Below are 24,342 nucleotides of genomic sequence, written 5' to 3'. Positions count from 1 at the left end.
TCCCCATTCATTTCAGAACGAGTATTTTCTCTGTCACTTTCAGATGACAGAAATCCCAAAATTCATGACTCTAAAGATGTGTACGCATTCAATACACTGTAGTACCACGGGTACAAGAGTACGAGTAAATGGATAATAAAAATCAGTGATAACGAACCCGATGTGGGTCAGATGGAAGACAATGTTTTCTGTTCCATTCTGGTTTTTGGTTTTTGGTTTCTGTTTCTGGCCAGAACAAACACTCTACTCTTATAATTGAGGTACAAAAGTGAAACTCTCTCCGTTTCTGCATCGGATCGGAGTTTTCTGGGTTGCGGTATAAACATTTACATTTGATTAAACAACGTTTATTGATTGTTGTTCTGGTTGTGCGCATTGCATTGTTGTTTCCTCATGGGAATGCGTGGACCGATCCCGTACGGGCATTTATTTTAATGCATTTCGCCAGGCAGACCGCGCAGAAGAAGAGGACAACGCTGGGGCCCGCCCAACCGCTTGTATCTGTGTCTGCATCTGCATCTGTGTATCTTTTTTATCTGTGCGTATTTATTTTGGTTTTACGGCATGTAATTACAAAGGGAGAGGAGAGAGAAAGAGGCAGAGATGAAGACAACAGACAGAGACGGACAGAAATGGAATGTATTCCATGTTCTTTTTGGTTTCGATTTTTTTCGTTTCGTCTTTCGTTTCTTATCATTATTTTCCTGTGTATTTTGTGCGCTTTCTGATTGCCCATCCCCTCCACTCCCTTCAGCTGCCACAGCATTCATTTTTTTTGGGGGAACACTTAAGAAATTTCACCCAATATAGCATATAATTTTTGTAGGCCGTCCGATCCGTGTTTCACTTTCTCTGGCGCCTGCGAAGAGCACTCCGAAAATACCAAAAGACAATACAACCAAGGGAGAAGAGAACCAAAGAAGATGAATGCATAGACATATTTTTGACTGAAAGAATTATTTTGGTTTTCATTTCTTTGGGGCTTCATTAAAAAGGGAAATTTCAGTGCCCACAAAAAAGAAAGAAACAAATAAAATCAGGTCATTCCATGGATATTTTTTGGATGTTTAAGTTATTGAGAAGATTTGTAATTGTATTGATAGATTGATAGAATGGTAAAATACCGTAAAATATAATGAAAAACTTTATGATCCAACATTCAGATAGTTTTTTAGATGAGTTGATACTTAAATATAAATATATTTATTTAAGCTGTACTTACGCCTAACTCGTCTGATTCTGATTCTCTTCTCGCTCTCCGTTCCTCGGACTCGGACACGGACACGGGCTCTGTTTCTATTATTTTTTCATTCAGAATTTGCCACGCAATTTACGCGTTTAATTTGTGGCTGGCTCTGGCTTCTCCGCTCTGCCCCGCACTTTTTTCCTGTATTTTTTTTTTGTTTTTTCACACACCAAAATATTTTATTGGAGGGAGGCCGTATATTTATTTAATAATTGCACACATAATAGAAAAAATTAAATTCTGTATTTCTGTATTTGTATATACGCGTGTACAGATAGATAAAAAAAAGAAGAGGAAACATTCACACAACAGCCAATTGAGAATTTGTTAGATATCAATTTTAAACATCTTTAATTTCGAATAAGGAATTTTCGTAAGCAACACTCACTGGAAGGAGGAATTTGCACTTAAAAAAAAAAGACCAAATATGCATTCGAAAATTGTTAAACTAGGTTTTATCTTTGATGTATCTTTCAGATAGTTTTGCAAAGAATTTCTGTATCTTTTAAGTAGTTATGAAAATTATTTGGAAACCGAAACGGAACCGAAACCGAAACGAGCGACGCGTTCGCTTACATCGACGTCTGGGCAAAAAACACGAAGAATACAAAGTGCGGCTCAATTTATACGACAGAAACAGACAAGAAGATACACAGATACACATGCACACACATACAGATGCACTTGCGGCGGCTCATGTGTGCCTCGAAGATACACACACACGCACACACGCACACACACACACACACGATCGGCAGGCAGATAGCAGCGCAGCAGACGCCGGCGTTGAAGCCGGCAGCGACGCGCACGCAATGTTAGCGCTGCAATTAGAACGGCGCTGCCGCTTGCAGCGAGAGTGAATCTCTATCTACGCTGCACTCTCTCTCTTCTTGGGCTGTGCAAGGTGTTTTCCACACAAGGTGATGCATAAACATATCCACATTTATTCATATTAATATTTATTAAATATTTGTCTGATGCCATACATATAATAATAGTAGAACAGATAGATGCCATGCCCAACCTTGTATAAATACACCTTGACACCACTGTTATCAATGTTGTGTTGTTTTTTTCTCTTTCTCTGTATAGCTCTCTTTCTCTGCTTGGAGCTCTTCTCTGCTCTGAACACTGCTCTCTCTTTCTCTGCCTGTGGCTCTCTATCCACTCTCTGTGTGTTTTGTATTTTGCGGATGATTTAGGAAAATTTTGTTGGTCCATAAAAAGGTAGTATTAGTTATTCGTACATATTCGGCATTTATTTGCTTTATTTTCCCAATTTTTTTGCCTTCGTTAATTTCTCCCTCCCTCTCCCTCTCTCTCTCTCTCTCGCAAACGGCACAAATATATCTACGAGATATTTATGTACGCACACACAGATACACACACTCGCACACACGCTGCTCTGCTTATACAGTTTCGTCCGCACACGGTCACACTCTTCCAATACGAATCGCCCCAACGGACTGAAAACAGCCGAAAACTTTTTTCTTTCGTCAACCAGCTGGCGCTTCAGTCCACGACGCTGACTTCGCTGTTGGCGTAAGCTTTTGGCAGCGCTGCCTTTTGGGGCTGCTTGGCGCTCTCTTCCACTGTTGACCACGCTCTGTTAAAGAAGAGGCACTGAGTGCCACTGGCCACTGTTAAGGGGGTTGTTGGTGTGCTCCTTGGCTGTGAGGCGGAGGAGTAGTACGAGTATTGGATAGATATACATAAGCGTGGACGACTGGGTGGGAGGAATGAGGGCTTTTCTGTGGGTCCTTAATCCGAAGTAGTTTTCATTGATTGACATTTTATGGGTAAACTGAACAGGTGTTGTGTGCCGCCTCCCAAGCTTTTTAATTGTATCCTTAATGCTTTTGTTACACTACACTATAGACTTGAAAATGCATATCAATAGTAGATTGATTGCAAATTGTAAAAAGAAAGTTTCTTAACTTATATTTTACTGTTAATATGAAAATATTTGAATTTCATATTTAAAATAAATAAATTTATAATAATATAATATTTTCATATTAAATAAGACCTAAACTTTAAGAGTGAAATTTTGTAAGAGTTCCAACTAAATCAATAAAGATATTCCTCTATTGTTGCTTCTTCAATTATGCACAATTCCAAAATTGTATGCAAAAACGATGGCTGCATTTATTAACGAACATTCAGGGCATGAAAGTATCTGTGTATATCAATTACAGATTGGGCGCAAGGCCGTCTAGCAGTCAGTCCGATAGATAGACAGACAGTCCCACACATATTGTGCATACATATGTAGATATATACTGCATATGTATGTAACTATATATGTATCTGTCCATGTATGGCAACGCAATAATCAAACAAAATTGAGTGCAGTACAGTAACATTGATCGGCCAATAACTATTAGATATTATTTTGGCCAAAATCCAATCGATAGGGGAAAAGTAGACTGCCGCTGCCGCCAGCCGGTTAATTACGTGACATGTTACGTTCGATTCGAAAACAAGTTAAACACGTAATTAATTTCAGAAAATCAAGAAACAAACTCACCTCGAAATGTGCATTGAACTTTTTCTGTTTCAGTTTTTGTAACCAATTCTACATAGTTGGATTGCACTTGGGTTGGATGCTGATAATGATAACCCCCAGAGATGAACCCCTGCTGGGGCGTACGGGACGGATGTGTAAGAAATAAAAAACAGCTGATGATGTACATATGTCTGCTAGTGTGTGAGTGGTATCTGTGTGTGTGTGTGTTTGTGTAACTGTGTAATTTTTCAGTTGGTAAACAAATGTCGTGTAAATAACGGACAAAGAGGAAGAAGAAATTCCAGAAATTTTGGTGCTGCATTGTTTGTTGTATTGACAACATCGCTGGGCTTATCGCCTCACTGTTGTCTGAACAAATATACCAACAGTATAACATATATACATATATATACCTATATACATACATATATTTTATAGACAGACAGATACAGTGGAAACTCTGTTGAAAGAACACACATAGCTGTAGTGTGGGTCTAAAAAAAAGAGATTCCAGAGTACGCATATTTTCTGCATAATATCAGGGAAAACTGGATATGAGATAGACTTTTCCTGAGCGGAGGAACAATATATACTTTATAAATAACCTGACTACAGATGGAACATTACATAAATATTTTCTGGATTTAGCAAGGGCTCCACAGAAGCCCTCTAAATATCATATTTTGATTGGAGTGCAAAGCAGGAAGTACGCTGATGAATCGAATTAGCTTGAACCGAGCCGAGCAGATCAGACTGGAGCATGTCTGAGCTGCACAGCTCTGTTATCGGCTCTCTCTCCCTCCTCTAATGTGTGTCAATTGTGATAAGAGCCCCTATATGATGTACCACATAGGCATCTCCAACCCCCTTCTCCTCCCCCCTCCCCAGATTGAATGCAGTATGCCATTCAATATACATATAAAGCAGCATTCCACCCCCCCTCCATCGTTAGGGCCTGGCCCGCCATGACTAATTAAGTAACCAAAAAAAATGAGAGAACTGAGAGCAAAAACATCACAAATTCTCAGCATTAAAACGTGCCGACAACTTTGTAAAGGCTGCCAAAAACTGCACAGACATATTGACATACATACATATACTATGTATGTACGTTTATATTTTTATGCATATATGTGTGTGTGTACATATGTGCAGTTTTTTGGGACATGCTTTAGGGGGTTCGATTTACTTTTAGATGGGCTATTTTACTTTCTGGAGAAGCTTGTTATGGGACCCAATATTCCTGCTTCTAGCTTGTAAGCACTGCATTCCCCAAAAATCGATGTAAAGCCAACTCTCGAATTCCACTCTAAGTCCCCTGGGAAGGGTATCCATCCCTTGGTCAGATATCTTGGTTAAGGACTGATTCCTTTTAGGGCGTGCGCTGCCATATGCATTTTCGATTTTTGCGCTTTTTGCTCGTGTGAATCATGAGCATTAAGCATAAAACCGACATTTAGCTGATTGATCTTAATAAGAATTTGTGCGGGTCTGCGGCCGGGCCAGGCTCGCTAACGGATCGCTGGAACGGGTCAATAACATTTTTGGATGGTCTGAGTCCAAGTCGGAGTTCCAGGCCCAGACCCAGGCCCAGGCCCAGGCCCAGCCAAAGTCCCAGTCCATTTGAGGGCGTTGCTGGGCTGCGCCTGCGCAACATAACAAACATTCCGTGTGTTTGTGTGTTCCTCAGTGTATCTGTGTATTTCTGAAACTTTTAATAACTCAGAGTCAAAGCTGGAGAAGGAGTCGCGGGGTCCAAAGTCGGAGAAGGAGTCGCGTGGACCAAGTGTCCCTTGTCGGAAATTAAAGTTTGCATTTTTTTTTTGAGTTATGTTTTTTAAATATTTTTCCTTTTTTTTTTGATTACTTATCTTAGGACATCGTTGAGTTTTCCTCTATACAAACAGGCAATATACATGCATAAAATATCTTTGTATATGGTATATAACATGTAATTTGCACTTAGTCCGGAGCGGAGCGGATGTCTGTGCTCGTTTGTTGAATGAAATTTGTCGTCAAAACACGTAGAATTAGCAAAACAAATTTTCGACTGGAATATGGGCGGGTGCTGTCTGTTGTTCTGTTGGTCTGTTGGCCTGTTGCATATTTCATATCTTATTCTGGTTCCCGTTTTAAATCGGCTTTATGTTGATTGCTCTGCAGAGCAGATTTATGCGCAAGTGTTCAATGTAGGAAAATTTTATTTATTGATGGATTGGGGGAAGTAAGCTCCCTTAAAACTGTGCCAACATGCGCAAAAACTAAGATACTGATACCAAAACAAGTAGCATGCAGATACAATGCAGAATTTATACATACAGTCGAACTTCTCTATTAGGAACTGCCGTACAACGAAGTTTTCTATACATCGAATTTATTTTCAGAACACTGCAATGCTACGATTTTTCCGTATAACGAATTCCCCTAGAGATTCGCTATATAGAAGTTCGACTGTACGTACATACGTAGAAATGTACATATGTATGTACATATATATATATACATTGACGAACTTATGTATTGGCACAGCAATACAACTTCAGTGTACTGCTTATAAATTAATACATTTTCTATAAGATTGGATTATTAAAAAAAAAATTTTAAGCAAATAAAGGTCTAAAATTAGGCGAACAAAAGTATTGCCATACCTAGCAGTTTTTCATATTTTTTGACATGGGTTTTTGCAATTTGTATATAGCATTCGAGGAAAGGTCTTTCTTCTATGTACTTTGGTCTCTAGTCTTACTTTCCCCAAGTAAAATCACTTGCAACTGCATTTGATTTCAGTTTTTGGGGGTCTCTAAGTTGTTAAAATATCGCCAATGCGCAATATGTTTTACACCCCGCCCTTTCTTAACTCACTCTCTGTCTATCCAGTCTGCGAAATAAATTGAATCAAACTGCACAAATAACCGAAACAGCCAAAAAAGACAATAAAACTCGTTTTTGATGTCTGCAGATCAAATTAAATGCAATTAAACTGGAATTGATATATGTACATAACAGCTGAAATTCGGGGAAACTCAGATTCGCTTGGGTTAGAAGAAGAGTTCTGTTCTGTTCTGTTCTGTTCTGTCTACTTGGACTCTTCTGGAGCACTTGACAGCCTCCTCTCCCGGATCTCCTTACCCCTCATTCCATTTATCAAGGCACAGCACTGTGTCTCGGATCTCGGGTTTCGTCTAGCTCATGTCTACGCTGCGAAAGAGTTTTTTGATTGGGTCCGTCTCTGTCCGTCCTGTGCCCCAGATATCTCCCTTCCCTTGGGGTCTGGGTCTGGGTCTGGGTCTGGTCTGTCTTGTCTGCCTTGTGTCTGCCTTTTGTGTCTTTTGTGGTCCTTTTGTTGTATTTGGGTTAGACGTTAGTCAAGTTTTTGCCCTTTTTTTGGGTTGCTTGCTAAATTCGGGTTCTTTGTTTTGATTTCGCATTTTTGATATCATTGATATCACGGCATGTGCGAAAGGGGTATGGTATCGGTAAAGGCTTTATATTTTGGTGATGTGTGTATCCATATACATATAGCGAAAAATCTGTAGTGAAATACTGTTTAGTGAATATGGGTGCAGAAAAGTATTAGAACTAGAAAATTTTGCATTACAAAAAAAAAATAATATTTGGATTCAAGAAATCTACATCCCTATAGATGCTATGATGATCTGTTTAAATAAATATCTGAATGGTAGATTTTGACTGGAGATGAGACTTAAAATGGTTATATTTCTTCCGTTCTTGGAAACTGTAAGCCGTTTATCTTTCCCACATTCTTGATGGCATTATTTCTCAAATTTTAATTCCAAAACTCTGTAATGCGATATCTACGTGGCATGGCGCTTGGAACATTGTCGCCCATCTCTGTTGAAAATTTGCTTAGAACTTTTTGCACACCCATCAGCCATCCATCTCCAATCGGGGCTGGGGCTGGGGCTGGGGATGTGGCTGTATCTTGCGGCTGGCTGGGGTGCCGAAAAAAGTGGCCAGACAGACATCTGTTTGTGAGCCAGTGTGTGTGTGTGTGTGAGAGTATCTGTTGTCTGGACTTTTATTGTACGGCTGACCTTGAATTTATGGAAATTGCATAAGTGGGAACAGAACAACTTTGTCATATTGAAATAAAAAAAATATACAAACGCAGAACGATGATGACATACGAGGGGAGAAGATCAAGAAGTGAGACCTTGGCATTGTGTGGAAGGAAGGACTTTGAATCTAATGAAATGGCGGAAACAATGTGTGGCTTGATAAATGTACTTTGTATATGGGATATTTATGCTTGGGATGGGATATATCTTCCATATTTTAAGTGTTTGTCTGCACCCTAAGAACCATAGACATACATACGTACATATGTACCATACCATACCATATGTATACAAATATCATTTCCTGGATCGCCAGGAATCTTTATGGATATCCGAAACCAAAACCGCCGCCAAATGAATTACAACTTTGCGAAAACGATCCATGAAAGAGGGAAGAAATCCGCAAAATGATCAGACTCAGATAACCCTTATCAAGTGTGCGGCATCGCGAAGTGAAAAATACAAATTATGTTTCACAAACAAGAAGAAAACCAAAAAGAAAGAAGGACAAATCCATAATACCCTTTTTGGACATTGTATTTAAATACATACATAAAATACTGGAACTTCTTGCAATACATGATTTGATGGTGAGGCTATAGTATCTCGGAAATAGAAGCTCAAGGAAGCATTATCCACTGGCATGCATCTTGGACCATAACACTCTTCGAAGACAGGGTATAAACAACAACTGAAAAATGCCCGAAAATCAGTTTGTGCGTTTCACTGTGTGGTTGTTTGCATTGTGCACCTCTGGCCACCGGCAGCGTATTGGGCGTGGCATGCCTAAATTCGGTACAACCCACACAAACACACAGACACATACACACGAGCATGTACATATGTACGTTCTGAGCTCTGGGCTGTGATGCAAATTTTACAGTCTGATCAAATTGTAGTCATTCCCGGATATGTGTGTGTGGATAAAATGTGGAATTTTTATTGATTTACAAATTACGGAAATTAGTTTAAAAGGTAGCCATATCAATGTATATATGGAAAGAAAAGGAGTACTTAATTTGTTTCACTTTTCACATAATTTTGATTGAATTGGAGCCTTGGATGTCTACCCTAAACTGAAAGGAAGATCTATACCAAGATCTATTACCAAGATGTTGCATGAGGCACCAAAAATCTGTTCTATGGCGGGATATTATTTTTTTGAGATGCCCCGTAGACAGAGGGCGCACGTGGCGTCTCAATTCTTCGTCTGTTCGTCAATGCCATGAGCAGCTGAGCCGGTCAGCCTCAGTCCCCAGAATCGAATGGTTGACGAGGCGGACAGGTGTCACGTCCTTCCTTTCAACGACTGAAAACTATCCATACAAATCGGAACAGCTCCATTGAATGATGAAAAGACAACATTTGGAGTAATATTTCTCTATCATGTTGCCTAGATTTGAGCAATCACATTGAAATATTTGATTGTTCGTAGTGGACATTTTTGCTTCTTCAGAAATACACATATGTACTAAATCACATGTAGAATATATCTCGGATACAAAATTTTATGCTTGATATTTGTCCGAATTGATAGAGCGTTTCCAAATTTCAGTTAAAGCATTTTTTCACCATGGCCAAAACCAAGAACAGCCCGTGCACCATCAAAAAGCGCCTGGAGCAGCAGGTGGCAATTCTACGGCGGGAACTGGCGTCGGCGAGGGTAGATCAGAATGACATTAGCCGGAAGTATGTGGCACGCGTGCGGCAGCAGGCAGGCAGCGGCAGCTTCTCGGACGACTCTCTGAAGCTAAAGAAACGGATAAAGATGTTAGAGAGAGAAAACCACGAACAGAACCAGTACATATCCTATCTGGAGGAGCAGATCAAACTGATGCCTGCTCAGTACGAGAGCAGGATGGTTGACCTCAAGAAGAGCGCCAAGCTCGCGGAAAGGGAACTAAACAAGGTGTACCACGGAATGCGCAGCATTAAGGAGCAGGTCAAGCAGGTGGACAAACTTAAGGATAGTGTGGCCGTTCTTAAGGCCAGACTGGAACGTCGCGACTTCATCATTGCCCACTACGAGGCCCAGAACTCGAAGAAAACCATCATTGTCGAGGATTTGCAGGGGCATCAGGAGTCGGAGTCTCGCCATAAGTGCCACACTACCACCCCCACACCCAAACCAACGTCCGAGCCAACGGATGTGACAGCAGAGTCGGAAACAGAACCCCTGGGATCTCTGTTGGTCGAAAAGTACAAAAAGCTAGACAACATCAGAGCTCCGCCGAAGCATAAGTTAAGGTCCGTGGATTTCTGCAGCCTGGCGGCGGCGCTTAGGATGAAGAGCAAACAATCAGGATCAATCTGATTGACATGTGTCTTGGTATTCATATTTCTGATACCAATTGCTCGACTATAGCGTTTCTTCTTTCCACGAATAGGTAACAGCCCGAAATTGCGTTGTAATTAAATCAATTTATATAAACCTTCAGGGGATCATATTGTCTGGCTTTTGTTATACCATTCATGGCGGAACCGGGGCGGAACTTTCGTCAGCATTTCGGCTGTCCGAGTTCTGGGAATTTTCAGTTTTTCAAGTTCATTGACAAGCAGCTTCGAGCAATGCATTCAGCAGTTGATAAGGCTGGGAGACGAACCTTATACGGTTATTGCACTAAAAATCCAAAATCAAAAGCGACAAAAACATGTTGGATAATCCGTCTGCAAAAATATGATATAGGGTCTCGCATAACGGCGCTTCGATTTTGGTTGCTTAGATCCGAAACTTTTTTGCTGCGGCGCCAGACATAATCCCTACAAAAAGGTTTGGTTTTCCTTATGCAATGCCTGGCCCGTAAGCAGGTCACGTTTTCTTTCCATTCTTAGAAATGCATGGGTCCGGGTATCCTAATGCAAAATTTGTGCATAAAAGCACGTCCCATAAATCACACAAATGCTCCCAATGACACTCTTCTTCCCGCAGGCATACATACATACTCGTAAATGTGATGTCTCAGGGCCTCTATTGAATTCTAATGCCGATTACTGCACCAGGAAGTGCGTGCATACACCATGGAATGGACAATCAATCGATGGTCAATTGAATCTATTTGTGGCTAGCAATTGGGATTGATTGGTCATCGTTGAATGGCGTTATAGGTAAGAATTGGGCCAAAAGTTCACCAGAATCTATCTAATTAAAGGTATCGTATCAGTGATGTCTCACATCTAGGATTTCCATAAGAAATCTTATCAATAGAAAAAGAATCAGAAGTGCCATGAATCACCCGCCTCCACCTAATGATGAAATTGACAATTTGTTGAGTGCTTACGAGTGATTTTTCGGTGGGGAGTGGTTTTAGCATATCCCATAGAAATTTCGGGTAGTCAAACCAGTCCAGTTGGCCTTCGAATACAATTATTATGCATTATATCGGCCCAGAACGATGACCCTGAGAGAACACGCATGAATATGTACACATTTGGTTACACAAATACGGGCACGCGGGGTGTGACGTCACGTCGCCAAGGTTCTCCACCAAAATCTGCCACCCTTTGAACTGCAAAACAAAATCTGGGGTCCGCTTGAGACAATTATTATTAAATACTTAGCTACAATGCGTACATTACATTATTATATAAATTAAACACTACATCGCGGCAGCCAGCAGAACATCTAGGTAGAATATCCATCTACTTCCAGTTTGGAGTGTTTATGTGCCCGAAAAGCTGCGGAAATTGTTCTTCAGCAGCAGCACAACAAAAAAAATGCCCACGGCAATCGTAAACAACTGCACGTTGATCACTTTGGAGTCGACGATGGCCTGGAGCATGTTGTAGATGCTTTCGTTGCGTACTTCGCCGCCACAGCAGTCCATAAAGTAACTAATATTCAGTAAATCTAAATGTTTAAAACTATTGATCCGCTTCACACTTTTTTGTTTGCGAACAGCTGACAGTGCTGGAAAGCGAGAGCAGAGAGCTGAATTATGTGGCAACGCTCTGGCCTATTAACCCATTCGGAGCCGCTCCTAGACGATTTTTATATAAGTAGTTGATAGAAAACAGTGGTACTGTTGTCAATTGTGGATTCTCATTGTAGACCACTCCTGTTTACTCCAACTTCTTTCACCTGGCTTGCGCTCCAATTCTTAAAATTTAATCGTTTTCATGGGTATTTAAATGCCCAACGGCCCTTAATGGGTTAATTTGTGAACAGCTGCTGTCGTCCGTTTTAAATATTAATTCTTTTATATTCTATATTCTCAGCAATTTAAGCTGATTTACGATGTCAACGGAGGGGAAATAGACTACCAAGTGACCTTTATCAATTTATAACCGTATAAAAATACGTGTTTAGCAGGGAGGCGCAACCAAAACACACAACTCTCTTGAACTGTGGGTTTAGTTTTATTAATTAGTTTAACATAACTATTTGCTAATGTGTGGAGACGAACAATAAAATCCCTGCTTATTGGTCGTTCTCATAGTCAGCGGGGTTCTTGCGCAGCAGAGCGGTGTGCTTACGCTCGGTCAGATCGTAGATCAGGTATCCAATGAGGAAAGCTGCAATCCAACAACGGTTTAATGTTTGCCAACAAGAATTTGAGGATTCTACTTACGTGGAGCCACAATAAAGACATTGGAGCGGAAACGACGGACCATGTTGGGCAATCCATTGCTGATGGCACCGGCAAAGGCGCGCTGCTCGAAGGGCGACAGCTTGTAGGTGACAATGCCGTGCACCTTGGCAAGATTGCCGAAGTGGGCTCCGTTCAAAATCGACGACAGACGCATATTTCAAGCTGGGGGAAGAAGGAGACTACTTTAGCAACAACACAAGAAGTTAACCAGTATCTGGATGAAGACACAAATGGTTATTATAAACATTATGCACTAGCACTCTTGGCCCCAGAGGTTATGTAATTTTTTCACTACGTCGCCGAACCAGACTGCGGCTGAGAACGTCTGCTCGCAGGGCTCGATCGCTGCACTTTTGGCACCAAAATAATTATGCATATTTATAGAGCCCAGCACCTGCCACTTGGGAAAAATATGACGCCAAATTTTACCTTGATTTTGATGATTTTTGATTTTTCAACGCACGACGTCCGTCTTGGGCAGTGTGACCGCAGACTTATCGATAAAAAATGCCCTCAGAAATGTACCAAAATATACTGTATCATTTTAAAAATATACCGTAAATATACTGACGAGTTCAGATTCTATTATACAATTCCTCGTTTTTGATATTCCGACGAATATTCCCAGCTAAATAGAACCCTCAGTCCTGCCCACATAATTTTATCCGATTAATGAATCAATTTTCTTTTTAACTGGCTAGTTTGTAGTCCTTGCTTTTATTGTATTTTGACTAAAACAAGGTTTAAACAAAATAGTTCAACAAAAAAACAGTCGCAATGTTGCTGGTATTTGAAGACATGATGCGTGTATAGGCCTTTGTACACCCTATTTCGTTTATTTTATATGAAGATCAAACGTAATTTACGAAGACTTTTTCTCAAATTGATATTCTTTACATTACGTACATATTCAAGTACATTATTAGTATCCTGTATATATTTATGTAGATCCTGATACCTACTAAGCCTTGGAAGGCAAACATTTTCTCAATTCTATAACATCCGTTTCCCCCAGGGTATGTGTGCAGGGAATGGGACTCATTGTTGTCAGCCGGTTATGACGACTAATTCCTGGTTATTCTTTCTTCCGTCGAATATTCCCAGCTATATAGATATCTCAGTTTTGCCCAGATAATTTTATATGATTGCTGAAACAATTTTAGTCAGGATTAACTACTTTTAAGTACTTGCATATTTTTTTTTGACAAAAACACGGTTTCAACAACCTCACAACAACCAGACTCATTTGTTGTCAACCAGGGTATGGGCGCTTGTATACCCTATTTCGTGAATATTATATGAAGATGAAACGTAATTTATAAAGACCTTTTCTCAAATTGATATTCTTTAGACACATTCATGTACATATATTATTATTATCTTGTATATAATTATCTCGATCCTGATACCTACAGAGCCTGGGATGACAAACATTTTCTCAATTCTATAATATGATTTTCCCTTGGGTATGAGAATTAGTTTTGCCGGTAATTATTGTTGTCAACCGGTTATTCACCAATAAATACTCGTTTTTTATCTTCCGTCGAATATTCCCAGCTATATACATAGATCTCTCACTTTTGCCCAGATAATTTTATATATTTTGAACAAGATTAACTACTTTTAACCATGTTTTTTGTTTTGACAAAAACACGGTTGATAATTTTACATCTGACATGTAACATGCGCGGCGCCATCTGTTGCTGGTTATCAAAACAACCAGAAATATATTTTTAAAAATAAAATTTTTGAGTTGCTAAAATTGTATAATTTGTATGGAATATATAAAAGAAAAGACGTGAAGTAAAAATAAAATATATTACTTGATGATATCATGAAGATTATGACTAATACTTCAAGCTTTATTAATAATTCTCAAGTAAAATAAAAATAAAAGTAAAATTCTTTCATGCATTGGTATTCTAATTGTATTCAAAAATGTAATTTATGTGTATATAGTATATATATTTATGTTCAGTATTTGTACAACTATGAGATGATGCATCTTACAACATAATTAGTATAATTATTTGCGTAAAAAAGAGCAACACAAATAGACAAGATTTCACATTTATATGGCAACAATTGCGTTGTATACATATGTACAATAACAATATTCCTTCTTTGAATATCTCTCTCTCGTTTATAAAACATAGACAAAGGTCCAGTAGAGCGCATTGAAGGCCAGAAACATCACTGGAAAGAGGAAACGCGATCGCCGATCTATCCACATAGCAATCTCCTGCGGTGTCATGGTTGTAAATGTGGGCGGCGTCTCCTTCTTTTCTTTGTCGATGTCAATTATATGCTCATTGCTCATCCGCTCACTAGATATGGACACATTGTCGGCACACTCGGTCTTAATGATGGGCAGATTTGGCTGTAGTGATAAGGAGTGCAAGGATTAGCACACAGACTTCGATTGGTCTTTATTTCATACTCACATGAACTGTTAGGTAATTGTTATAGCCATGATTTACATTGCCATTGCCATTGCGAACGCTCTCTGTGCTGGAAACGATATTGTCCAGGCTCGAGCATGATCTGGCTCTGGAATCGTTGCTGAGACTGCCGCCCATCTGACGACGCGATGGGCGTGGCGTGAGTGTGGACTTGATGATGTATTTGCTGTTGACCTTCTTCAGCTCGATATTCTCCTTGCGACGCCAGATCGTATTGACAAAGGCGAACTCCACCAGGCTTCCAAAAATGAAGAAGGTACAGCCCAGAAACCAAACCTCCGACACCTTGATGTAGCTAACCTTTGGCAGGTTTTTACTCTGCGATGACGACAACGTGATGAACGACAACATGGTGCTGGTTCCTGTGCAAGAATCAATAATTTATAAGGGGTATTTCCCTAATAGTTAAGATTCAGCGGACTTACCTAACATGATGCGCGGCGGGGAGGCATCTGCCTGAAGCCAGAAGGACACCCACGATATGGCCACAATCATCATGGAGGGGAGATAGTAGTCCAGCAAATAGAAACCAATTTCACGCCTCAAATTCACAGTAAAGCTCAGAGAACTGTAGTCACCCACTAAAAAAGATTATGAATTTAGTAATATCTTAATAAAAACTTAATTTTAATAGCTCTTACGAAATGCACCGTGACGAAGATTGATTTCATCCGAGTGCACGATGGTTGTGTTGTGCCAGAACTTTTCCATGTTGTACTCTGTAAGTCGCATTTCCGGATCAAAAGAGATGGGCGAGCGCTCCTCCCATTCGAGAACCAGATCCGAGGTATTGTACATCCCTGAAAGATCAAGAAATCGTTTGATATATAGGTATATGGTTTTATGACAAATGGTTTTGCTTACAGCTCTCTATAACTGTGGAGCAGAGCTGCTGGTCAAACGGGAATTTCTTGAAGTTCATCCAGCAATACAGTGAGGCCTGCATGCGCGTGGATAGGATGACATTCCCCTCTGGTGACAACGAGGTCAGCACATCCTTCTCGTCTGTGCCCAGAATGCTGGACTCTCGTTCATTGGCAAAGAAGATGTGCGGCAGCCACAGGCGTTCGCTCAGATGCTTCTGGCCCAGAATATTGTCATCTCTCTGGAAGGCCTTGTAGGCCAGTCGCTTGTCCTGGAACCTGAGCTGCAGCAGGGCGTGCATCTTGAACTGCAACAGATCCGAGTTTAAATTCTGCAGGAAGTACACATAGATTCGTGTCTTCACCACAATGGGTAGCCGTTTGGCGTCGCTGTCGTATTCTGGGGGTAAAACCTTTATGATGATGAATTCTCTAACTTTAGGTGCATGCCAGATCCTTACCAATGGGTCGCTCTAACCGATCATAGCGGCAGACATGGGTCAGCGTCTGTATAAGCTGGGAATGCTGCATGTATGAAGCATTGGCCAGAGAGGGACAGTCCTGGTCCTCCACTGTATCGATAGTGGCCCTGGAAAAGTATAGGAGAGGTTAGAAACGGAAAGGAGAGGAGAGAAAGCTTCAAGTGCCTGCGATCAGATGACACATAATCCAGGTATTATAACTCATTTTTATATGCATACTAATACTAAACCTTGCACAAAAGCAAACGAACTATAAAAAAAGTTCATAAAAAATTATTTTGCAATTATTTCGAGCAACTCTCTTTGAAAGTGACACAATTTATGGGCAAGTGCTCCCCATTTTATGATTCCATTTAAAATAATTCTTACTTGAAAAGGTCTGTGAGGAGCACCCCAGAGCACCCAAGCTCTACAGCTCCACAGCTCAGCAGCAGCTGTGCAAGCTCATTTGGAGTTACCTTAAATCATCAATATATTGCAATAAACCAAATAAATATTTGTCTCCTCTGTCCGGCAGCTTGCTTTTTTTTTATTTTATTATCATGTATTTTTCCGCTATTTGTTTGCTTGCGCAACCACAAAGAGTATTCGATTCAATTAATTGATGTGACCTGCTCCCACAACAGGAAACTAATTATAGCCTATATTGATATAGCACCCAGATCTTGAACTTATCCGATAAGAAAGCTACGACCTTTCGCACATTAAAGAAAAAAAGCCGCCCTGTAAATATTTCTCAGTTGATTTCGGTTTCTTATTGCGCATTCGAAGAGTACGTTAATTAAATTCTAATCTTAATTCTTCTGGGGATTTATTTAGGCAGTTGGCCAGGATTTATCAGTGGCTTTAAGGTTTCTCTACACCCAGACAAAAAAGGCAAGACATTTTTAATATTTACACTTCAAATTCAAATTTTACAGCCATAGATTTTTCTCCGGGAAAGGATATTCTAAAAAACAAAGTGTTTTCACCTACATTTTGACATTAGTATGAAAAACATTTGATTTAAATCTACATATTTCATATTTAAATTAAATATATTTCCTAAATATGTTGTATACATGCATTATATTATTTTAAAGTTTTTTATATTTAGATTAAAATTGGTCTCATTAAAATGACTTTTTAATACCATTCAAATTCACTATGTTTGTATTTAAAAACCGAATATTTCATTTAAATATGTATGTGTGCTTTCTTGTTTCTGTGTTTCTAGAAAGTTCCAAAGTATTGCAAAAATATCTCTAAAACAATATTTCACCGTTTTTTTGTGATATCAGGAAATGTTTATAAACAAAATAATTACCAAATTCTATGATGTGTAACCCTTTCTTATTACCTCACCCTTTCTTATCAGTTCCAACATAAACATTTTCTCGTGTACATCTTGAGATTTAATTTCCATTATCAGAACAGAATTCTTGAAGTTATTTTATCAATGGAATCTTTATGTAGATGGGGATCACCATTTTCAAAATGAATGGTATTTCCCTTCTACGCGTACTCTCTCCTGCACAATTTGTCATCTTTTTCTGCTTGTTTGAGGCAGACAAAAAGTTCCATAAATTGTTGCCAATTTACTGAGAAAGCAGCCCCAACTCTTGTTAACATTTTTTTTATCAGACACCCACCGATACATACATATCCATTTTAATGTTTTATCAGACATTTGAAGAGCTAAAAATATAGCTAAATATATGTAGCTATATATAGCTAAAGTATCTACTTTCTTATTTTTTCAAAAAGTCTTCAGAAAGGAAAGGGGGGAATTTCCCAAGGTAAGACTTTCAATATTCATGACTTACCCAATTGAGGCTTGAAAGAGGACGAGGATTGAGCCGAAGATCAATGTAGTCCACAAAACATTCCTGGAGTGATGCATGTTGATTTTGGTTTACAATTTGATTGGGTTTTGATTTGGTTTCCTTTAACTTTGGTTAAGTTATTCTTTGGGCTGGCCGAATGGGGAATGATTCGAAGTTAAATGCTCATGTTTCACACGACCTGCTCGCGCACATTCACATTCACTTTGCACACATTCACTTCGAAAAAAAATGCAAATTCAATTCAATTCTTAATGTTCTATGGCACACTCGTAGTTCTTAATGTTCTCTCGAGGACGATCGCCAGTTGCCAGTCTGTTTGTGTCTGTTTCTCCAGCTCCAGTCGCTGGCGTTTTGAACTCGCGCTGCATTTGCGCCCCACAGAAATACCTGGGCTATACCGCTGCTGCTCGGCTCGGCTCTGCTCTGCTTAGGTGCGCTGCTGTCGACGCCGACGCCTCAATGAGCACTGAGGGGGAGGCGAAGCTCGTGCGGTTCGTGTAGCTCTCAGCGTGTCGGTTTTTGTTTTTTTTTTTTTGGGAAGCCTGATAAGACCAGTTAATGTTCTGTGTTACTTTTCTATTGGGATGGTAGCCCCTCCCACCCGCAACAATGGCAACAGCAGACAGTGCAGCAGCAGCAGCAGAATCAGAGACGGAGGCAGAGGCAGACAGAGGTTCGGTGCGTTCAACAGCTCAAAGGCAACAGCGCAGGGTCGCCTGGGGATCGGCTCACTTATAAGCAGCGCCAACCGAGAGCACACTTTTTAGATCTACAGATATCTAATGGGTATACGAATGCGTTGGTCATATCGGAAGCAATGCTGCGAAATACAAACCGGTATGACAGTCGTCTTGGAAAATGCACAGAAACAGAATAAATAAACGTAACATTTCAGAAGGCACTGAAAATGCAGTCTAGATGCAGTTGCATTTCTTGTTTTGATGATTAGTCAGGGGAGCACACGCAAGTACATCCAACTAATTACGACAACGCTTAGCCACAGGGGAGTGGAAGTGTGAGGGATCTGTTTGCTCAAGTGTGTCCCGCCCACGCTTCCGACTGGCTTGCAATGTTTGCGGCCAGAGCACGCTCTACCTTCAAGATCTCTCTCCTCCTCTACCATGTACATATCTCTATCCATCAACTGATAACTGGTAGTAGTTATATAAGTGCTGTGCTACAGGTTCAACAAACTTGTCATTGTCCTCAAACTAAACTGATTTTGCCTTAGCAAAAACTATTCAATTCTTATCAGCTTACTCGTACAATAGCGATTATGCGATGTGCGATGCGCGATCCTCTTGGTTGAATAAACCCCTGTCCGCCAGCCAGCGATCGATCCAAGGGATTATGCTCAGAGGTCGATCTATCCACCCACTCCCCAAAAAAACAAAAAGGTATTAACAATAATAATGAGGCTTGGCAAAAAGCGAAGCTAAAGCAGCGACGTGACACAGAATTAAGAGTGTGACAATAATTGAATATATTGAATATATGACAAATGGCCAATTGCGAATGAGTTGTTAATAACGTTTTGTCAAACACAATAAGTTGCCATGATACTACGAGTACTCGTAGACAGTAGTCTGAAACCTGAGTGGATGGATCGTGAGTGCTGTTCGGTTATGATTGAATGATTTATTTGTCGGAATGAGGTATGAGTCTGCGACTGAGATAAATGGAAGAAAATATAGTGTCAAAGAGTTTTTTTGAGCACGAGTATTTATATTTTATTTAACTATGGAATATAGTAAATGGGAAGAAAATTAAATTAAATCTATCTATCTTTAAATCCTGTCTATCAATGGAAAGCTCTTTAATAAATCCTGGAAATCCCAGAAGATCTGAAGAGGATTCCGATTTTCAGAAATAGATATTTATATTCTTAGTGATTCAACCAATAAATAGGTTTATGGCAAGCAATTAATCCAACTCCGTTCCTTGAATTTATAAGAAGACACATTTGCCTACGTCAATTCTTAGCCCAGAGTTCTCTCAATTTCTCACCCTCTTATCGTGGGTGTTATTTTGGGAACTTTAATTAAATGAAATGCTCGTAGCTGTAGCTGAGCAAATTTGATCTGCGAATATTTAACAAGAAAGCTTATTTAATTATTGTTCGCATTGCCAGTGCAAACAGGAGGCCATTTCTATTCAAGAGGCTGGCAGTGTCACAGCTAATTTGGCAAGGGGAAAAGGCAGTACTTGTTGGCCTTATCGCCGTACGGTGCGGTGCGGTGCTGTTTCCTGACGCTTCTGGGGTATCTTCGACTGTTTACCGGAGTCATTGCCATGGCATGATCTTGTGAGGGGGAGGTGTTGCTTGCTGTGGGACCATGCCTTCGTGTTGTGTACCTTTTAGAGGTTAAACATTTATTTGCTCCGATTTTTATGGGTCGCTGGCAATGTGATTTTCCCATATTTGTCCACAAATATTGGCTATTTATGTACATATGTACATCTTCTTTCTTTGCAACTGTGCGGCAATGAAGTCCTGGGGGCACGTGATCTGGCTCGATATTTCAGAGGTTTCGCCGCTTGCTGCGAGGAGAGGAGATCTACAGATCGGGCATTCTGTCTGCGATGCCAGGTGGGTGAGTCACCTACGAGAGGGTCTGCAGGCATTGGGGGTGGGTGCGGTACGTACGAGTTGTATCTTTATCTCAAGACAACATCAGCTGGCAGGCAGTAGACAGTTGCTTGTGTTTGGATCGCTAAAGCCAATAAACAAGCGAAAAGTTTCATTAATTAAAACACAAAAAAGAAAAAATTGGGTATGCTCTGTAAATAAACGGCAGCAACACCCAACGGGCGACAAGGGCAATGGCAATGGCTATAGCGATTGGGAAATATGTATCATAAATAGAATTGCAAATAATCGAAATTAAAAGTATTCGACCATTGTATAGTATGTATTACCGGGCAGTTCAGATAATCAGGACTGGGCACGGGCACTTGAGTGGTCTGCCTAAAATTAAACAATGACAGGTTGAACGAGTTGGGATGGCCGGCCACTCAGTCATTCGGATTCGGTCTATCTATTTTTTTTTTGGGACTTTAGGCTCTCTGTGGCTGGGATTTTTACCAGGTACGAGATATGTTCGTTTTAGGTAGCCCAATTGGGGCACTAAATTGTTATCAACTAGAGGCGTACGCCTTGCCTTCAATGACGTCTTTTGGGTTTAGTATTTAGATGGGTTCCGCGCGTCCTAGAGCAGTGTTTAATATTTGCCTTTGCCACTGTGGGGCGTATGCGTAATGTGATGTTGACACTGGGCCAAATCAGAGCGGAAGCTGCTGTAAAATGTCAACCATACGTTGCTTTGCTGCGTTGGAAAAGCCAAGCAATGAAGCTGACTCAGATGAATAACATGACGCGGCCCACCTCTCCGTCTTTTGTCTTTTATCAGAGCCTTATCAAGAGTCTGCTATACTCTCGGCTATACTATATAGTAATTGCCAATCTCGAACATCGCCTTGTTTACAGCAATAATTTCGTGTCAACTGCATCTAGAGGCATCTACGCGGCGATTGCCACAATTCAACGGCGCGTGGGACGCTTGAGAAACATGGGCCAAAAGATGACAGATTTTATTCACGTGCTACCATCATCGTGGTAGGGTATCGTAGTGTTTTAGCTAGCCAAATACAAAATCCCAGCTGAAACGGAACTTTGGGTTGGGACAGGGCCAATAAATCAGTGGACGACGTGTTTTTTCGTCTGTTTGACGAGGCATCCTACGTAGACAGCAAGATCCAAATAAATTATCTGGCAGAACTCACAAAGTAAATAGCCACATCATTCGGATGTATACAGTTGTATAAAAATGCATATCTCACTAAATAATAGGGTGTCTGCCTAACCTTCTGGTTTTTAAATAAGTTGAGTAGACAATCTGTTGTTACATTTCACGGCGATCTTCACGCTAAAATAATCATTTTTATTACTTAACTAAAAGAGGGAACCCCTCAATCGTTTAAGTATTCAGAGCACAGATAATTTGTCACTTTGCTGGTGTTGTGTGTGGGCATGCAGGGGAAAAAAATTATACACTTAATATAACTAACACAAAACAGCCTCGCATATAAGAGAACATAGTAGGGCACATAGGGGCCTATTGCTTTGCTGGACTGCCGGCGTCCTGGCTGCCAGTGATGGCCGGGGACTTAGCAAAATCCTCGAATGTATCCTTAACCTTCTTGATGCCGCGACCCGCGTAGCAGGGCAGCATATGGACGAAGCGAATGGAGCCCTTCACGCCCTCGTTGTAATAGTGTTTGGCCAGGAAGCGCATCTCGCCGGTGTTCGGCAACTGGGGCACATCGAACGGCAGCTGTTTTTTCGCCTTCGTTACATACGGACACAGCTCGGACTTGACATTGTTGTAGAGCTGCTCGGTTTGCTGGGAGTCGCCCCAGATTCCCACTTTGTTCGTGTAGTAAACTGCCCCGGCCACCAGGCCGCCGCGAACAAGCAATCTGCGAAAAGACCATGTCGTTTGAGGCTTACGTAATTGGCAAACATAAGCTTAATTACACCTTACCCAATCACCATTTTGTCTTGTCCTGTTTGGAAGAGTGTGTAAAGGTCACGTAACGGTTAAAACCGTATTTAATAATATATAATCAAAACTTCTTGGGGGCAGTTTTCGTTTTCGTTTTGGGAGTTTTTCGATTTACAAGTAGCCTAGAGATGACAATAATAAAGACATTATAATATTGTACACATTTGCTACACGTTCGCTACACATTTGCTACACTTTTGCTACACTTTTGCTACATGATGGAATGAAAGAGAGGGTATGGACAAAAGGCAGAACGGTCCAGAAAATGCAACGCATGCAAGATAAAATCCACCCCTTTCGCCAAAAATTCGATTTTGTCTTCACGGTATATTGTTCTCCCACGCGGGGTGAAGGGTGAGGTTCGTACGAACCTTGCAATTCGCCTTGGCTGTTTTTTCCTGTTATCCATACCTCTTTCTATAGCCCATTCAAAATTACGGCTAATGTATTTGTTGAAATTGTCAGAAATTTAATTTTCAAAAATGTACCGTAATTACCCATGAAAAAACGAACTTTGCCCCTTAAAGCGCGGAAAATAATAATATTAATAATAATTCTTTCTGTAGATCCATTCTATTATTCATCTTTATCATTGATTTCGATGTTCGGCTGAATATTACTAGCTAGCTAGGATTCTTAGCCCTTAAAACATAATTTGATCCGGTTGATGAATAATTTTGTACATGACTGGTTAATTTTAAGTACTCCTTTTTATTTGATTTTGTCTAAAATAAGGTTTGAAGAAAAAAGTATAGTAAAAGCATATACCGTAAACAGAATTTTAGATATGTCAATAAGTCGATAGATATTTTTGGTGTTGATAATTTTACATCTGACATGTAACAGTCGCGACGCCATCTGTTGGTGGTTCTCGGAATAAACGTTCCTTCAACGGCTATATTTTTTAAATACAAATTTTAAAATTATTAAATGGTGGCGAGGTTTCGGTCTTGGAGAAAATATGACCGTCAGGCCCAAGTCATGCAATTTTGTATTGTATTCCTGGGCATTCCCTGTTAAACCATTCGCTTGTCTAGAAGACCGACTTTTGCGCGTCACCAAGTACTGCGTATTTGTTGCTAAGAAAGTAACAGGCCGAAAAGTACGTATTTTCTTCGCCTTTATTTTTGTTGCAGGAATCCGGTCCTAGATTCAGCTGCCCAGACAATCTGAACAGACGAAGCTGAGTAGGAAGCGGGCCGCGGTCAGAGACGAAGTGTTGTATAGTCTTTGATAATACGAAAGACGGCGTATATTTATGCGGATAGATAGTCGGTTTGCCCACTGCTCCACTGAAGTAATCTGTCTCTATCCGATGGGGTTGTACATAGGCCTTTGAATATATTTATTATTTATATATCTTATTTCCTTTGTAGTTAATTTTTTTTTTATATTTTCTAACATTTGGCACTCACACTTGTACATCTTAATCTCTACTTTTTATTGGAATGGAATGGATTGAAATGGAAGTGTAGAAAACGCAAACTGTTTTGACTTTCCATATAGTCTTGGTATCTGAATGGACTTGTTGTCCCTGAGATTTGTAACCTTTTTTAATTATATAATGCATTATACATATATTATAGTTACATTATATATTATAGATTTTTCTATATTTTAATACTATGCAATATACTATGCTAAAAACTGTAAAGAAATAGTGAAAATTCTGACAGGCTTTAACTGTTAGGTCTTTGGGATAATCCTATGATTAGCTTCAT

The 24,342-nt window shown here is 40.1% G+C and overlaps 6 protein-coding genes across 7 annotated transcripts in view; 1 reads left to right on the top strand and 5 right to left on the bottom strand.

The window, feature by feature from the left end:
* The window catches only part of LOC108152159 (solute carrier organic anion transporter family member 74D), a 28,345-nt gene extending 25,662 nt beyond the window's left edge, over window positions 1-2,683 (bottom strand). The window contains exons 1-2 of one of the 2 annotated variants that reach the window (XM_017281279.2): window positions 2,620-2,683; window positions 1,223-1,387 (exon numbers count right to left, since the gene is read on the bottom strand). The gene's annotated coding sequence lies outside the window, so the exon portion shown is untranslated. Of the gene's footprint in view, window positions 1-1,222; window positions 1,858-2,619 lie in introns of those variants that run through there. The other variant, XM_033386461.1, reaches the window with a different exon arrangement.
* Window positions 2,684-9,407: 6,724 nt separating this feature from the next.
* On the top strand, window positions 9,408-10,148 carry LOC108165323. The gene has a single exon (XM_017301357.1). The coding sequence runs from the start codon at window positions 9,408-9,410 to the stop codon at window positions 10,146-10,148; it is 741 nt and encodes a 246-aa protein (XP_017156846.1).
* Window positions 10,149-11,360: 1,212 nt separating this feature from the next.
* LOC108152163 lies at window positions 11,361-12,034 on the bottom strand. The gene has a single exon (XM_017281282.2). The coding sequence runs from the start codon at window positions 11,656-11,658 to the stop codon at window positions 11,494-11,496; it is 165 nt and encodes a 54-aa protein (XP_017136771.1). The 5' UTR covers window positions 11,659-12,034; the 3' UTR covers window positions 11,361-11,493.
* Window positions 12,035-12,167: 133 nt separating this feature from the next.
* LOC108152162 (cytochrome b-c1 complex subunit 8) lies at window positions 12,168-12,956 on the bottom strand. Its single transcript, XM_017281281.2, has 3 exons — window positions 12,853-12,956; window positions 12,403-12,585; window positions 12,168-12,346 (listed from the first exon to the last, which is right to left on the bottom strand). The coding sequence occupies exons 2-3, from the start codon at window positions 12,575-12,577 to the stop codon at window positions 12,252-12,254; spliced, it is 270 nt and encodes an 89-aa protein (XP_017136770.1). The 5' UTR covers window positions 12,578-12,585; window positions 12,853-12,956; the 3' UTR covers window positions 12,168-12,251.
* A 1,521-nt stretch (window positions 12,957-14,477) lies between these two features.
* On the bottom strand, window positions 14,478-18,757 carry LOC108153612 (glycine receptor subunit alphaZ1). The gene is made up of 7 exons (XM_017283711.2): window positions 18,036-18,757; window positions 16,210-16,337; window positions 15,750-16,148; window positions 15,527-15,685; window positions 15,311-15,466; window positions 14,868-15,247; window positions 14,478-14,803 (listed from the first exon to the last, which is right to left on the bottom strand). Exons 1-7 carry the CDS (start codon window positions 18,110-18,112, stop codon window positions 14,567-14,569), a joined length of 1,536 nt encoding a protein of 511 aa, XP_017139200.1. The 5' UTR covers window positions 18,113-18,757; the 3' UTR covers window positions 14,478-14,566.
* Window positions 18,758-21,958: 3,201 nt separating this feature from the next.
* Window positions 21,959-22,758, bottom strand: LOC108153554 (MICOS complex subunit MIC13 homolog QIL1). Its single transcript, XM_017283624.2, has 2 exons — window positions 22,601-22,758; window positions 21,959-22,535 (listed from the first exon to the last, which is right to left on the bottom strand). The coding sequence occupies exons 1-2, from the start codon at window positions 22,609-22,611 to the stop codon at window positions 22,172-22,174; spliced, it is 375 nt and encodes a 124-aa protein (XP_017139113.1). The 5' UTR covers window positions 22,612-22,758; the 3' UTR covers window positions 21,959-22,171.
* Between the last annotated feature and the right edge of the window lie 1,584 nt (window positions 22,759-24,342).

Source organism: Drosophila miranda, chromosome XR, assembly GCF_003369915.1.
Source record: "Drosophila miranda strain MSH22 chromosome XR, D.miranda_PacBio2.1, whole genome shotgun sequence".
Classification (NCBI taxonomy): Eukaryota; Metazoa; Arthropoda; class Insecta; order Diptera; family Drosophilidae; genus Drosophila; species Drosophila miranda.
This window is presented reverse-complemented; position numbering and strand designations above follow the sequence as displayed.